The sequence below is a fragment of the Gobio gobio genome (genome assembly GCF_949357685.1).
Source record: "Gobio gobio genome assembly, chromosome: 2".
NCBI classification, from domain to species: domain Eukaryota; kingdom Metazoa; phylum Chordata; class Actinopteri; order Cypriniformes; family Gobionidae; genus Gobio; species Gobio gobio.
In genome coordinates, this window is record NC_137098.1 from 33,057,878 (window position 1) to 33,075,961 (window position 18,084).

Sequence of the window (18,084 nt, forward strand, 5' to 3'; positions counted from 1 at the left end):
TCGGACATAATAAAAGACTGAGAATTTAGCTTCCCATGCATTACAGAAACACTTACCTCACAGATGTCACAACTAGTATAGATTGTATTCCATATAGCCTGAAGGATTAACAAATGGTCATCTTAATAGAAATCTACAAATTACAATGGCAGAGAGCTTCAGTTTAACGAATTACAGTTAAACACGCACATTTGTTCAAATATGTTGGTGTCTAAGACTGTTAATTCAGTAAGATTTTTCATAGAAAGATTATAGGACATTTTAAAAGGAAATACCATTTCAGTTTTTCTTCTTCAAAATTTGACCTTTAATTCAATGTTGTACCTGTAATTACTTGACATTTCTTTGTAATTATTTGTGGAATTTACTAGCAAACTTTTTTTTTAATGTAGTGTGACACCATTTCCAAAAACTGTACTGAAACCTCCTGGCCAAGGAGGCTGAACAGATGACTAGCAAAAAGGCAAAATAGTTCCTAAAGTAATCCAATAGAGAGGGAATATGCCTCCTCATCTTTTACATTTTAATTCATATTGTAGTTACTTATGGTTAGTAAATAGTTTAGCCCGCTTTGTATTAACCTGAATGAATAATTTTGGAACAACACAGCATCCTTATTGGCTTTTAATGGTATTACTTCACTAAATATTAATCATCTCTTCTTTCTTTTTTGCCTTTCTTCTCTCTGGCGTCTGGATGCTCCACTTCCTTCCTTATTAATGTTCACCACTCCCACTCCCTCCCTAGCTGTTGTATTTGCTCAGTATTAAAGCACTGTGCAGGGTGGCCAACTGTTTGGGAGTCATCCCGGTAGAAAAAGGGCAGGAAGATGATCTTAAACAACTATCGCTTCACATTTAAACATGAGGGCTCTGTGCTTAGACTCAAGCTGACACATTTTCCATTATGCCCCTGTGAGAGATGATGGGTTGTCAGGTTGGTCCTATCCTGATTTGTGCTGTGGCTTTGTCCCTGGTAGCTTTGTCTAAACAAGTGCATTCAAAAACGAAAGCATCTCTGAATATTTGTGGATTTGTTGTAACATGTTATAGATTACTTCTTTTTGCCTGTGTGTGTGTGTGTGTGTGTGTGTGTGTGTGTGTGTGTGTGTGTGTGTGTGTGTGTGTGTGTGTGTGTGTGTGTGTGTGTGTGTGTGTGTGTATGTGTATGTGTGTGTGTGTGTGTGTGTGTGTGTGTGTGTGTGTGTGTGTGTGTGTGTGTGTGTGTGTGTGTGTGTGTGTGTGTGTACAGTATGTGGTGAGTATTGGGAAATGCCAGGCTTTGAGTTGCAGGGAGCTCGAAACTATTTAACAGAACGAATAAATACACTTTGTCTATCATTGCAGACTAGTCTTAGCAGATCACACACTTATGCATATCCATTCTAAAAAAGAAAAAGACTAATTTTTAGAGCATTAAGGGATTTCGAATGCAAGCTCAGATATTACATTTATTGCTTATTCTTCTTTAGGGTCAAAACTATTATTTTTTTTTTACTTAATCCATTTACCAATTAAGCAGATTCAATTAAGAGGCCTCAACCTATAATCCTAGGTTGATTTAGCATTTCAATTCCACTCTCACTAACGTTATGCGTTCTATCCACTAACACTGAAATGAGTATTTACAGAGAAGAGATGTTTTTCAGAAAATGTTGAATAGTAATATGGTGTGTGAGGGAGAGCGAAGGTTTTAGCTGCACATTAGAGGAACGACTCAATAATCTTCGTGTGTAGCTCACCAGCTCTCAAGGTTTAATTCACAGAGCAGAGCAAAAGAAATGAGCAAAGACATTGAAGTATAAAAGCTTGTCATTTTAATATGTTTTACAGCCATCCATTGTCCCAAAAACAGCACTGTAAGTGTTTCACGGGTTGTAGAACACATTTACCTACTGAGCAACTCCTGCTTCGTGAGAGTGGTACAAAATGCATTATAGCATGGTAAATTGACGACATTTTGATGACTAAATCAATAAAACTGTAAACTTTTCACCAGTAGGTGAATAAAAACTGAGGAGATCTGTCTGATGGAATAGTAGTTTAGTGTGAGTACAACCACAGGTCCAATAGTTTTGTCACATGTTCAGTCAAAGCAAATGGCTTTAAATTCAAAGCTACATCTGGCTTTATGATAGTATGTAAGGTGTCAAAATTGAAATCGCACCATCAAACAATATTTCATGATTAATACTTGACCTTTGAGATATTAATGATTGTCAAGCCTAATCAATAAATCGTTTAAAACAAATTGATCTCTTATAAAGAGTTGGTAATGGACATTTACAGTGATTTAATTTAGACCTGTACACTTTGCATGTATCTAGATATAGCACATGCACTCCAGTAGGCTCAACAACCCATAACCTGTGATTGGCTGCATTCAACCACTGTACTGTATTGCCCAATGTACATCAAAATCATTATGTACAGAAAAAGAGACAAGAGGACGGGTATAAATATATACCGGTCCTCTGTATTCTGGCTTTCACACAAATTGCAACAGGACTATGTTTTTCAACACTTACCCAAACAAGTACACAGATTTTTTAAACCCTCAAATGGCCTGTCTGCTTTCCCTTTGAGGACACAATGCCTGTGTGATTGATCTGTACAGTCTGTAAAAAAAAATGTAAAAGGCTTTTGTTAGAACATTGTTCTTTTCATAATTCCGTAAGGGGTGCAAAGATTATGCCCTCATTCCTCCCTCAAGGCAAGTCTGTTGTCAAGAACACCTATTCACGTAATGCACACACAATGGTGATTAGTCTTTTAAATCATCTTCATACTGATCTTGTGAGATCCCTCATTTGGGCTGCTTTCTCCATCTACTTTCCGTGGCACATACTCAATCTCAATGTTTGGCTTGGCATTGCCTTTCCCTCGACTCCAGAGGAACAAGAGCACCAGACAGAACAGCACCACTCCCAAGAAAGAGATAAACCCCATGGTGGTAGCGATAATGAGAGTCTTCATATCGAAGGGGAAGGGATCCATCGAACCAGTTCCATTGGCACTGTTATCATTGGGCTGGTTCGAAATGAAGGCAAAGGTCTTATTGGGCTGATGTGGCCAATTGGGAGAGTAGCTATGAACGTGTAGGTGAGCCAAACGGGAGTCATTACCTCCTGCATTGACAGCAATGCACGTGTATGTGCCATTGTCTTGTATTTGGGCATATCTAACCTCTAGGGTGCCATCAGGAGACACCGACAGCCGGCCAATGCTTTTAGTAGTGATAAATTGCTTTTTTGGAGACTGCCACATAATCATGGGAGCAGGGTCTCCATCTGCTTGGCAAGGGAATTGGACAGTGGTCCCCTCATCCACAAATCTATGAATGGCTTTGTGATCTCGGATCTTAGATTTCTGACAAGTGAAATAATTTGCTGGGAGAACATCTGGGAAGTCTTTGAACTCTTTACCCTGCAAAAACTCTGGCGTTTCACAAGATGGCTGCTGGCGGTTGAAATTAAGTCTCCATCGACGGCGGAAGACCCAGAGGAGACGACAGTCGCATGCCAAGGGGTTGTCATGAAGAGCAAGTGTCTCCAGATTGCCAACTGAGTGAAAGGCAGACTCCTCTAAAGTGCTTAAACTATTGCTGGATACATTGAGAACCCGAAGGTAGTTGAGTCCTCTGAAGGAGTAAGGCTCGATGCTGACTAGCCGGCCCCCCACCAAGTGAAAAGCCTGGAGCCTCAGCAAATTGTGCATTTTGTTGCCCTCCACAACCTCAATCGGATTGAAGGACAGGTTGAAAAATCGAAGGTACACCAGGTGCTGAATGGCCACGTAAGGGACGGCAGTGAGATTGCAATTTGTGATGCTCAAGGTTGTGATGTTGAGTCCATGGAGGGACTTTGCGGTCAAGGTTTCTAAAAGAGGCCAGTTTGCTATCTCTAAGACCTTGAGTCGATAAAGCCTCCTGAAGGAAAAGTCTCGGATGATGTTGATGTTCAAATGCCGCAGCCTGAGGGTCATCAGGTTGTGAAGATGACTGAAGGCCTCTGTTGGCACAGAGGTCAGGTTGCATCTTTCCATAGTGAGCTGCTCTAGGCTGCTGAGGCCATGAAAAGCTCTGTGAGAGATGAACACCAGGTCGTTGTCCCCCACCTCCAGCTCTTTCAGGTTGTAGAGTTCTTGAAACATGTAGTCCAACAAAATGACAATTTTATTCTCACTAATATCTAACCGAGTGAGGTTACTGAGGCCAGTGAAAACACCCAGCTGAATCAACTTCAGCTTGTTGTTGCGTAGTCCCAGTGTCCGCAAGCCAAGGAGGTTGCCGAAGGCCCCTGGTTCAATGACGGAAATTATGTTCTCATTAAGCAGTAGCTCCTCCAGGTGTGGGTAATTGAAAAATTCCTCAGGGTTGATGGCTTTCAAGCGATTCTTGCTGAGATCTAACAGTCGTGTGTCAATGGGAATCCCCTCGGGGAGGGCGATCAGCTTCCGCCGATGACACACGACCGAGCGCTCTTGGGCACTGCACTCACAGCGAGAGGGGCAGCCAGTGGCAGAACCGGACAGCACGGTACCCAGCATCAGGATGAGAATGGGCTGCCAGCATGCCACCAGGTAGCTGTGCCCACTTGCCTCTCTGGCCACCATTTTGATGGTAACCTGCTGAGAAAAAGGGTAGAGAGATTGGGTCACAATATGGACAAAATTCATCTCACAAGACAGAAAAAAGGCAAAGGAACTGAGAAACAATCATACTGCTCCTGTTCTTAAAATAGCAAGAGATGGTGTTGGAGAAAATGCTGATGCTTGAAAAAAATGTAACAGACTACTGCACTGGAACATGCTGCATAGAGCCAACTCAGAGCTTTGATTAATGATATAACAGAGGCATTAAAAAGTAAAAGACTGTATGAGAAAATAAAACAACCATAAACAACACTGGCCATCGAGAAGTATAGCCACAGAAATATACTTTTTTTTTTTTTTAAATAGAAATTAACATATCTTGGACGTGTAACTTGTATTTTCCATCCTTTTGATTTCCAGTGGTACTTTCTTTTTTGCATTCTAGCGCAGACAATTACATTTTTAATAATCGCTTGGACCACCTCAAATTAGTTATGATTTAAGCGTACTACTGTAATGTCAATGCAACCTAAGGGATACACAAAATAGCAGAACTTTTATTTACAATTTGAATAAAAAGAAACAATAATTAAATATTCCTTTGAAAAGAAGCATGGCACAATTGTAACCAGTGTAGTTATAACTTAAACCTACAAAAATAGTAGATGGTATATTGTATACTATTGAAAAAAAATTACATGAAGGGACATAAATCAGCAACATGAATCTACAACAACTTTAAATAACTTAATATGTGATCATTTGATTTTTGTTTTACTGAACATTATTGATGGCTGCCTTTCGAGTAGAACTGAAGTGTGGCCTGAGGAACACAATTCAGTTCTAAACAAGATAAATCCAAATCAACTTTGACTCACTACAATTTTACTGTGCAAAACACCTGAGCCTTCCAAACTTAGCTTTTCAAATTGATCGGGCATGCTTAGTCTCAATCTCATAGCCTCTTTCTGCTTTGTGCTTTAGAATGATGGAGATCTTGGTTTAGGGCTTGTGAAGAGATTCATGAAATATTGACACGTGAAGGACCACAAGACACACAGAACTTGCCAAAATGACACACGAGTTGCATTCGATGAGGCACGAGGTTGCTAATTGGACTAGTCAAATACAAATCATGTTAAGTAGACAGGCCAGCTTTAATAATTGATTAGGTAAACTTTAAGTAGCTCCCATTTGTAAAGCAAGTGAAAGTGACCCAGAATTAAATACCTGAATTCAAATACATTTATGCAGACTCAATGGATGCATTATGATACTATGTAGGTTCAACAGTAGAGTGCATATTTTAACACACATGAATAGAAAATCTTATGTATAGCTAACTTGTATTTACAGATTTGCAATAAAATATCTCAAGGGTAGCTATTATCATGGCTTTTGACAATATTTTACTTCAAAATATAATTTCCACTCACTGAAAACTACAAGACGCAGAAAGAGTGTTCTCTGGCAGGAAAGTACAACACAACTCACAGCACTGTGAAGTGGCTTCGGCCAGACTAGTTTGATCGAATGAAACAGCCTGCAAAAACGGGGTGAAAGCCTGCTTAATACATAGATTTCATCTCTAGGTGTTGTCAGGTGTGTCTGAAATCTGCAAGATTCTTTTGAGTTCCGGAGTGAAATTAGGTGAGTAGATTCAACAATAACAATTTCATATTAGTGCTCCTCAGCTAGATCAAAAGGACCGTTACTGTCAAGGGTGCTTATCCCTCATTCATCTATCGAGTGTGATCTGCATACAGTTGGGGAGCAGAGCAATCAGGCTACTGTGAGAGAATTACTACATCGATTAAACGACTAGTGTGGCATGAAGAGGTGTGAGGGTGAAGGTCATGACGTAAACAGAGCTGCCAAGATCAGGATGTTTTAATCACGCTGAATCTATCACAATCTACCCCGGCTGAGCAAGCATCAAGCCTCCGGAGGCACAACAGGGTTTAAACTGTTATCATGTGTGACATCTCCCGCGATGCAAATTTATGTGTTCAATTTGCATGTCTCCCGAATATCTGCCAAACAACCACCTTTGACCTTTAACAATAATTGGGGGGATTTGTCTGAGGAGAGAACAGGTCAAAGGTACTGCCTCATTAAAACTATTGACAAATTTGCTTGGTAATTTAAAATAAAAAAAAGCTAACAAAACCAGATGGAAAATCACTATCAAATTACAGTAGGTCTCTTTGGTGTGATCACAGTTTTCCTAATTAAACATGGCCGTGGCTTCCAATATCAAAATTTAGTATTTTGTTCACTGTTGTGGTGTCACATAGTACTCCCACAGGAAGAAAGTAGCTCTGCTCATGGGCAGAAATGTGTACCTGTTTTACAACTGATGAAAAGCCCACTGTAAACATTTGTGCTGTTATTTCTTGGCCTGCAATTTGCAAATGCTTGCCAATGGGCGAACTGAAAATGATGATAATTTAAATAAAAAAGGAAAACCAAAAAGCCTAATCAACATGTACCACAGACGTTTTTCTATTTTTCTTTCCCAAATTGAAATTATGGATTGCACAGACACACACACGCACGCACACACACACACACACACACACACACACACACACACACACACACACACACACACACACACACACACACACACACACACACACACACACACACACACACACACACACACACACACACACACACACACACACACACACACACACACACACACACACACACACACACACACACACACACACACACACACACACACACACACACACACACACACACACACACACACACACACACACATGTTTGTTTTTGTGAAATGTGAGGACATTCCATAGGCGTAATGGTTTTTATACCGTACAAACCATATTTTCTATCCCCTTACACTGCCCCTGCCCCTAAACCTAGCCCTCACAGGAGACTGTGCAGTTCACTTTCTGTGAAAAAAAACTTGTTTTGTGTGATTTATAAGCATTTTGAAAAGTGAGGACATGGGGAACGTCCTCATATTTCACCCTCTTTTTGTAATACCTGTGTCATACCCATGTCATTATACACATTTGTGTCCTGATATTTCACGAAAACATGCCCACACACACACACACACACACACACACACACACACACACACACACACAGACACACGCACAAACACACACGTTTGTTTTGGTAAGTGAGGACATTCCATAGGAGTACTGGTTTTTATACTGTACAAACTGTAAATTCTATCCCCCTACACTACCCCTACCCCTTAACCTACCCATCACAGGAAACATTCTGCATTTTTTTATTTTTAATAAAACATTGTTCAGTATGTTTTAAAGACATATGAAATGTCCTCATATTTCATCGTTATGTCGTAATACCAGTGTAATACCCGTGTCATTATACAAATTTGTGTCCTCATAAATCACAAAAACAAACAAACAAACACACACACTTTTGTTCCGAATCACTCTAACCTTTGTTTTAGCCCAAATGCTAAGGTATGCAAATGCTTTAAAACTAATTTGGCCTCGGTGGTCAACTGATGGCAATTGAAAAGCCACTACACAAAGTGTTGGATTTATTATCCAATTAAAAGATTAAATCATCGCTCAGGAAGCCCCCATTCTGTAAACATACAAATCAAAGTCTGTCAGGCAACTATGAATAATGTATGAAGAAGGAAAAAACTGCTTCTCTCTTTTGCACTGCCAGAACATTGCATTGACGGAGTAATTCTCAATATAGTGAACTCACATGGTCAATAGCTCATCTTATTAGTCAACACCCCCGCATGAATTTCCATGTGGAGAATTGTGTCTTTAAAGGCATATCTACCTCAGGGCACTTTAGTGTAACCAGCCATTCCTGGCATGCAATACATTCAGACAGAAATGAGCGCATTTAGCCTGATTGATTTGAAGAAATATACAGTAGTCAATGAGAGCCATTCTGCATATGGGAAAAGGGAGTAGCGCGCTTGTATTGGATTCTTAAAGTCGAGCCAGCTCTGTAACAAGCATGCACCTCGCTATTAAAAGTCCATCTATGTTGTCATACATTTTCTATTCCCTTAAAAAGCTAATTAAATGTGCAGTTGTTTACATTCAAAGTGTGATATGTTGAGTATGCATCAACATTCCTATTTTAGAACAGCGCTAAGCATTCCCTTTGTTCAATAATTACTACCCAACATTCAGGCACACGACAGGCTGCGTGCTGTTTAAAGTGGGTTGCTCTCCTAAGATCTTTGTGGTGGAAATTACATTTTCTCCTCTGTTCTTTTCCCTCAGTAACATGGGAAGGTCATACCCATTCAACCCTGCCTGCTAGCTCGAAGGGAAGAAATAAAGTGTCAAACACACGTTTATTTTAACATAGTGCTCCTCTGAGAAAGGGACCCTCAAATGTAATGCCCTATTTTTACCATATTGCAACATCCACAGTAACTCAAACTCAAGCAATTCAGAAGACTGTTGATAGGTCAAGATCAATCAGTCAATGAAATATGAGCAAGTAATTGACAAGTCCATATCCGGTTCATAATGAAAGGGTCTGCAGACTTGCTTTTCAATTATCTGTTGTCAGCAGGTGGGAGGAATTAGCGAGGCTTCTTTTTCACAAGGTGTCTTCCGACTGATGCCTCCTTCCTCTACTAATGGAGGCCTAGATCTCTTTTAGATTACTGCACCTTCCCAGCACTCATGAAGTTAATAAGTGTTGCGCTTCAAAGATTTGTCCTCTTCTTTGCTATTTGTTACTTTCAGGGCTATCTGTCAAGCTAGAGGGCAAAATCAATTCTGCCTCCAACGTTGGAAAACCGAGCTATTTATCTGTTTAAGCTAGAGACCCTCACAGAGAAATTAATGTTTAAGGTTGAAGCTCTTAGCAAATATGAGTATTTACCTTTGTCAACAAAAAACAATTGTTTTTCATGGCGGTATTGTTTCAAGGCTAATTACACAGACGAAACCAAGCACGCCCGTCACGGCGATATCAAGATTCATCGTCATATGAAACCACAGAGGACGGCTATCAGTTGAATTGATTTTATATTTTCATGTTACACCGTTCATGTGTTTGAGTGCTCACTGGATGATATTCTGTCTCTCCCACTCATGTACAAATGTAATTCAACCCAAAGGTCCATCTTCCTGCTCTCTCTTCCCACTCCATCCCCTCTGTTTCATCCTGGCGATAACCTTGAGAAACAAATATATCGTCGGACCTTCTACGCAGTCTCTCTATTTTCTCTCCCTGTTCACCATCGTACTCTTGACCTTGGCGGTGAGCCTCAGCTTGACCAAACAAGAAAAATAAGGAAAGCTTGGGAGTGACCCACTTGCAGATCCCTATTTATTTGGGTAAAATAAGTGGGCCCATTTTGGTCATTTTGGCCATTTTAAAACAGTATTTTAATCCAAGCTCTGTTTAACTTCACACAGTTTTCATTGTTCCTTGGTTTCTGCTTCCTACATTCACACTTGTGTTTTAAGTGCACTGGGTTTATTATGTACTGTTTGCATTCCAATTGGCACTGTGTTCTACTATGTACATTAAACACAAAATGAGTGCTTCAGTCAGGGATTTAACTACAACTATGTAGTTAAATAATGAAACAACATGCTTTACATAGTAATTAATAAATCGTTTTGATCTCCAAAGAGTTATACTTTGGGGGAGAAAAAAAAACATTTACAGTAAACAGCAGGGTTTTGTGCTTTCTATTAACTAATAATAATTTGGTAATGGTGGTGTGATTCATCATTGTGTAATTTTTAGAATATGTATTATACAATAGTGAGAGAAAACAGATTAAACACTGACTCAGGTTGCTGTTTTAGTGCATAAATAAACTTTTATAGGCTTTTGAAATGAATTCTGGTTAAATTAAAATTCATGATTCATAAATCAAAAAGATCAGACTGTATTCCTATTTCTACTCATTTGAAATGCATAAATACAAATACAGGAAGAAAAAACACAGGAGAGAAATAATGAAAATGAGATGCGTTTTGAGGACGGTCTGCTGTGAGTCACAAGTAAAAACTATTTGGAATCACAATTAGAAAATATTTTATTTTGCTTTGATTGTTATTACATTCTTTTAGAGAAGGATTAAATAATGATTCATTTGTGCTGGCAAATGATACCACTAAGCACAATGTTTTATAATAGGCACAACAGTCTTAATAGAAAGCTACTGTGAGTTGAAAGTAAAGCGAATATAGATTGCAGCAACTAATTGGCTCTACTGGCCTGAGGGAGTTAATTTTGTTCATTCTTCAAATCTATTTATTCATCATCTCTTTCCTTCTGTCTGTCGCTCACTCTTTTTCTCCCTCTCTGGCATCCCTGATCACACTGCACGCATTTCACAGTATGAAGCGAATCAGTGGTTAACAGCTATCTAAATATTCCCAATACATAAATAGTTATCTGCTAAATTGCTGGTAATTAGTTGTCTGCTCTCATACAATCTGGTTGTGAAATGGCACTGGTGACCCATTTGCTCTGTGTCTGTAACGTTCAATTCATTTATAGCCTGATCATTTAAAACTTTTATGTAAAGAAATGTTTTATGGATACAGTTGTCACAGCTGGAGTCACATTCACTTGCTGAATATCTACAGGATCATTTCTACAACATTCCAATCAACCAATCACATTTGAGGGACAAGTTTACGGTTTATGTCAAGTTTAGGCTTACAACCAGGGTTAGGTGCTTCTACAGCAGTGTTATTCACCTATCGTTTCCCTCTGATTTTAGGGATTACTTATGAGTAGGGTTAGGTTCAGGGTTAGGGATATGGGCATGTTTTAATTTTCAGACAGGAATGTTGTCCCAGGAACGCGTCTAACTAAGCAAAATCAGGACGTGCGGGATCATTGTCCGATGTACCTATAATATAACTGACTAGTATATGAGTGGAAAAGAGACATTTTGTTTACAAATATTTCTGGATGCTAGGTTACTGAAATCAGCGTTAAGGCAGCCCAAGTTGTGAGTAGCAAATCAAGTCACTACCATTCATCACAACATAAGCAGGTGTCTTTATCGGTATTTACAACAGCAGTTAATCAGTGAGGACCTGAGCCAAATCAATAATCAGCCCTGCTTGCCCCATACATTTGTCTTCTTCCTACCCCACACAAACAACATTGTATACCAAATCAGCTTGGGTTTTAAGCCTACGGATTCAGCATTCAAAGCAGAGATGTATCTTCCAACTGTTTGCTTCCATTTGACTCCTCTCTTTTGATCTTGTTTTTTGATGACAGTAAGATTTAGATCAAAGCCCAAGGTTTGGAAAGCTACATTCCACTAAAGGAAAAACTAACATGAACCTTGATGTCGAAACATAGAGAACTCTAGACTTGTTGAAGTAAAAATGCCAAGCACTGCGCTGAAATTTATACCATTCAAACAAAAGGTATGACTAAACTGTCAAAGCGAGGCTTTTGCATGGAGAGGAATATTGTATGGACACTTTGTATATAGAATTTTATATTAATACATATTCACAATGACTTCCCAGGGCTTGCCATGCTTGTCCTCTAAAAGCATTTAAATTTGAAGCAGAAATGAAAACTGCCATTTGAAAAGATTCAGACCGAGAGCAACACTCTTCTTTGTGCCGACTGGTGGCCTGGAAGTTTCATGCTATCATAAATTGAGTAAATGACATGAATGTTTCAACTCCAAACATGGTTGAGATTGGAATAAATTACGACCTGTCTTCCAAATATTGGTCTTCTGACTAACTGCCGATGGAGCAATATGTGATGGTTGCAGTTTAAAATAAGCATCCTTCAAGGGCTGGTAATGAAACAGATGCACTGTGTTTCTGTCTCTTACACTTGACAATAAAACACATCTTTTCCTCGTAAGTGGCATCAAGCATGTGCCCACTCATCAGTCTGCTGAAACATTATATAGGTTATTTCAGCCCATGGTCTGGCTAAATTTCCAAAGATACGGCTGCTGTCAGGTTCCTTGTCATGGTGCGAAGTCTAATTGGGCCCAGTCCCATGTCAATCCTCCCCTCAGTTTTCCGCCAACGTTTAATAATAATCCATAAAATATTTTTCATTCCTCATTAATGCTCTTGAGATTCACTTTAAATTTACTGCTACCAGCAGGCAAAGCTGGTAATTACTCCAACCACTCTTCCTCTTTTAAACACTGGGCTCTTTGTTTAGGGCTTAATTGAAACAAAAGAAGAGAGAAAATGTGGAGAGAATATAGGACACCCGTAATCCCAAAAGCAATCTAGCTCAAGCCGAGCTCCTTGGAGTTCTTTATCAATGGTTCTATTAGGTAGGGGCTTATCTCACGAAATTAGCCACAGGATAATCACTCACGAGCTTCCTGAATTATGCTAGCATTGTTCCTCTGACCAGCACTCCATCCGAGGCTAATAATTTGATTACTCTGACTGATACAATCAATGATAGCTTCCTCTCGTCTTTCACGAGGCGCAAATTTTGCCATCAGCAGCCACCCAGATGATCAGTGGAGACACGACACCAACTTCCTCAAAACGACAGACGGCATTGCTTCAAACACGTAAACATCATTTTTACTCACATGCACACGTAACCCTTAGAAACGGGGTGTCAATAAAGTAAGGAATGGGCCCGGTCTCATATTTTTTACTTTTTACATAAAGCTGTTATGATTAAATTTTAATGGGTGAATCTGCTGCAGTGAAGCGACTCTGTGACCTTCTGAATACATTTGTGGGAGGCTGGAGTGAGTGTGCGCTGTCTGATATGCCACTCGGTCGCCTCTCACAGCAGCCCCTTGCTGGCTTTCCCGCTATGTACAGCACTATTTCAATAGTCCCTCATTTTGTGTGACAGAAACGAGCCGCTGCGCTGATGGCGTCCGATGCTTGCATCCCTTCACAATGAGGACAAATGCACGCCTGCTCTGTCTATCTATGCCACGGCCGAAAGCAGGCCCTCACTGAGTGCTTAAAAAGCGTATAGAAGAGAATGAATAGGGAAGCAGAGAGGGAAGTGGCAGGTTCGCAATCGAAAAGGATCTGAATTTCAATGATTTGTGGGATTTTGGCCCCTTTTTACTGCCTGGGCTGCATCATTCACAAAAGCTGTGAAAACATGAGGGCTGACAGGCACAGGCTCTAATCTATGTGTGAAAGCATGGCACAAGACCATGAGGTGATGCAGTTCTCTTGTAGCACTGCCTTATCTTGTTTCATCTGCTGTTTGTTATCAGACTGCAGCATTATCATAATAGCTATTACCACTAACTGAGAATCTGCTCGATGGGGAGATTGCCTTTTAACACAATCATCAGAATACTTCAACATATCTCAATGTATAGGCTGTCTTATTTGTGTCACTATTCAGTGCTGAATTTTTAGCCACGGCTCCATGTTTTGGCCTGGATTTCTCCGCTGGCAGCTATAGCATCTTCAGAATGTGGCCAGGATACTGTTGCCATGCAGTTGTTTCATGTTCCAGTCTCCCTATCCAACACAAGCCTATATGCATATTGCAGATGCATTGTGTTTTGATTGATAACCCCGTGTTCAGGGGAGGGAAAAAACAGCAGAAGGTGGTTTTCACAGAGCACATGGTGTCTTGGATTTGAATCGGAGAATTGGCTCACACCTTGTGTGGACATTTTTGGCCTCTATATATGATGGCGAATAATATAAAAACAAATGTTGTTTTTTATAGATGTGCACTGACAATGCACATTTACATAGGCAACTATGGATAGAGGGATCTGACAGCTGTAACGGATGTACCAATGAGAACACTGAGATAGCATGAATCTTTGATGTATCCAGTAAGGCTCCTCTTAATGTATTTTTGACAGCTTGCCAAGATTAAGAAATGAAGTGTAATGTTGTTATTTCTTTAAACGCCACATTAGCTGCGGAGGAAGTTGCTTCCAAGCAGTAAAACAGGGAGAGAGGAAAAAGAGAGCAAGAAAGAGAGTAAGTGTGTGTGAGAGAGAGAAAGCGAGAGAGAGAGAAGGCAGAAAAGAGGCTCTATAATGAGGTCTGTGAATTACAGACTCAAACACATCGAAAGCAATACATTATTTTCTTTCATAATGCATCCTGAAATATAAAGAGCCTTGAGCAATTAACCATGACAACAGCACCGAAAATACACTCAAGCCTGCACCATAGACAACATGTATCATAAAGGAAATACTCATAAAAAAATGAGGAGGGTGGGAATGATATTTTTTTTTAGAAACAGTGCAGGTGAAAATATTCATGAATGCTTACATGGCCAGATATTCATTTGTAGCAAATGACCCCCTCCCTGTGCACTGACAGTCCACAGTATTTGGTCCCATGTCCGGTTAAGAAGCATTATTCAGCATCTTTCTCTCCTGAGCCTGTGCACTATCCCTCTCGGACACATTTCCCACCTGAAAATCCCAGTCTCATCTCATCTTTCAGCCCTTTACAGGATCTCAGAGTTCTCGAAATGCTTATCTGGAACTGAATGCAATCTGCTCTTACCAGAAACGTCATGCGGTGGTGTCTAAATTTGGCAATTCCATTCTGCCGGAGTGCAGCTTGGATCCGAATCGCTCCAGAGTGGCAGGGTGGCACACAGGAGGCCTTTGAAGAATTTCATGAGTGAGAGGAAAAACAAAAATGACAAACAATTCCTCAAAGCAAGCAAGGGGTCCAGAAAATTCTCAGAATGTGGAGCACGAGCAGCTACAGTCCACAGAATACATGAGAGTCTGTCCCAGATGCAGGCATGCATGTAAACAGGAGTGCACCCGCTCACATACATGCCATACCCAGCAGAGCGAGAGCGGGAGCGCGAGTGAGGGAAGAAAGATGGAGAGGGAGGAGTCGAAGCTGTGCAAGGTGGAGGGAGGAGCTGTGGCGCATTGAGATGGAGAGATGGAAGAGACGGAGGGAGGGAGGGAGGGAGGGAGGGAGGGAGGGGGGGAGAAAACCTAAGACTGGCAGGCAGAGAGGGATAAGGAGTGAGAAGGAGGGGGAAGGAAAAAAGAAGCGGCACAAAGCTCAAAACAGGGACAATGTAACTAATGAAATTCCATTCTCCTGTTCATCAGACCGACTGCAGCAGGAAACAGGAGCAGAGATGGAGGGATGCTGGCATTGGGGGTGGGGGGGGGGTTGACACAGAAATTTGAGTATACCTTTGTGAAACCTGTCTCTACCTCGCCATCATCCTGTCAGAACATGGCGATTAATGCCGGGCTTTTATGCAAAAGGCAGCGTTCGTCAAAAGCAACCGGGAGCTGCAATGTGACAAATGGATGACTCATGGAGGTAAACAGGCAGGGTGGATAAACAACAGCCAATGGAGAGAGAGTGAGAGAGAGCCAGAGACACAGAACGAGAGAGAGAGATGAGGAATTTGGCCGAATGGGCTGAGTCTGCTTAGCCAATCGCAGTAGTGAACTGCAAGGTCAGTCTATGGGGGATTCGCCCTGCGGGATATAATCAGGTGTAAATCCTTGTAAGTCCCCACACCATTATACTAAACAATAAGCGAGAGGCGGTGGCGCGGCAGGTAGGGAGACAAGCGAGATTACTGGTGGTGGTGGGGGGGATAATCAAATGCAGATTTGATGGGGGTGGAGGGGAAGGGTGGTGTGGAGCACGAGGCACAGGGGTTGTTAAGCAGCACAAACAGACTGAAGAGGTGCCTCAATATTCCTGTGAGCGAAAGGGCAGAGGAGGAAGACGAAGAGCAGCAGAACCGACCCTACGTGTGTGAGGGATTCACTCCGCACAGTACAACCAGATCAAGGCACGATGTGGGAGAGAGACTGTGCATGTGTGTGATCCGTTGTGGATCTGTCCTAGACGTTTTGTTAATGCTCTAATCTTCCCATGGAACACCAACGCAGAGCTGGCAATGGTGTGACTTATTAGATAAGCTGGTGTGTGGTATATGGCACCAGTCAAGGTTCTTGTGATAGAATTATCACTACATATTACAGAGCTGTGCATTACAGAATTGCCAGTTCCAAAGTGGCTTTTTGAAATAATATTCGCCTCATGGATTCTCTGAACAACCTGCTCTTTTTTTAAGAGCCACAAAAAATGGTATAATCATACTACAAAAGCATTAGTACTTTGTAGTTGCAATGCAACGAGTTGCAGAGTAAATATTAATCCTTAAAGAGGTCTCACTAAGAAGTAGTAGACTTATATATAACTAACTTTTCATCACCACTTTATGCCTTTTGACACATTTAGTTCACATAAATGACCTGCTATGACCTGGCGAGACATACTGTAGGTCTCAAGAGCCCATGAATCTTTCCTGTGTTGACGTATTTTCTATGGAAACATGAAGTTCGGACAGGACCTATTACAGCCTGTAAACCATGGTTTGCTACAGTTGGTTCTCAAATGGCTTTGCTTCAGTGCCCAGATTTTACATTAGACAGTAAGTGATGACCCAACCCAGTGGTATTATATATATTTAATCAAATGTATTTTAGGACACAAACCACCAGCACAACCAAACCACTGCACTTGCATATAGATTCTAGTGTTTTTGTAGTTCAAACCTGTTGAATTACAGAAACAAATCATCAAATCCTGTTCCTGGAGGGCCACTCTCTTGCAGAGTTTAGCTCCAACCCTAATTAAACAGACCTGAACCAGCTAATCGAGGTCTTCAGGATCTCTAGGGTTCGCTAACTTCCCTCCAAATAAAATGTAAATACAATAAACTACGACAAACAGTCAGGTAGAACCAAGTATTATGTAGTTATATCTTAAAATAATGATATATCATACACTAGAGTTGTGTGGGGTGGGGGTAAATTAAGCATGATCTGCTGTGACATCACTATCGTTTTGTATTGTGTGGTATATGGATCTGCCTGAATAAGTAAACTCACTCACTTGGTCAAAATCAATGGGTAGTTGGTCTGTTTAAACAAACTATCCTTGTCCACTTGACGAAGCGAGGGGCGTTGGCCGCACTTCAAAATGGCCGCAGGGATTCACCCAAGTGTGCATTTGAAAGTGGAACACATTATCGAAACTTCCAGACAGGTGTGTTGGAGCAGGTTGGAGCTAAACTACAGGAAGCAGGCTCTCAAAAAATCCAAGCATGTGCACTTTTAACCCTATAGAATCAAACATTTCTTTTTTTAACCAACAGAAGACAGGTATTTTCTTACCATTCAGCCATGATCTCAAATTTGCTACAATGCACAGTTTGTTCTTTAAAGTTCAAAGAGTTTATTTTAAGAGCTTAATTTAAAGGTCCTCTGCTGCAACAGTGATCTCCTAAAAACGTGTTTAACTTCAGAGTGGCTCTGCAGTAGAGAACCTCTCTATTTTCTGTAATATTTCTCAGTGTCCCTCTCTTTTAAATAATGCAGGGAACAGAAATCAGATGAATGACATTATGGATGTCAGTAGTGCAGTAGAGGCGATTTTGACATGGGACATTTTGACATTTAAGGAATAAGCTCATTCCCTTGAGAGTCCCTGGAATTCTGTAAACCCTGCAA

At 40.7% G+C, this 18,084-nt stretch overlaps 1 protein-coding gene across 1 annotated transcript; it reads right to left on the reverse strand.

Moving 5' to 3' along the window:
• Nucleotides 1-1,728: 1,728 nt before the first annotated feature.
• Nucleotides 1,729-15,400, reverse strand: lingo1b (leucine rich repeat and Ig domain containing 1b). Its single transcript, XM_079802603.1, has 2 exons — nt 15,083-15,400; nt 1,729-4,628 (listed from the first exon to the last, which is right to left on the reverse strand). The coding sequence occupies exons 1-2, from the start codon at nt 15,092-15,094 to the stop codon at nt 2,772-2,774; spliced, it is 1,869 nt and encodes a 622-aa protein (XP_079658729.1). The 5' UTR covers nt 15,095-15,400; the 3' UTR covers nt 1,729-2,771.
• Between the last annotated feature and the right edge of the window lie 2,684 nt (nt 15,401-18,084).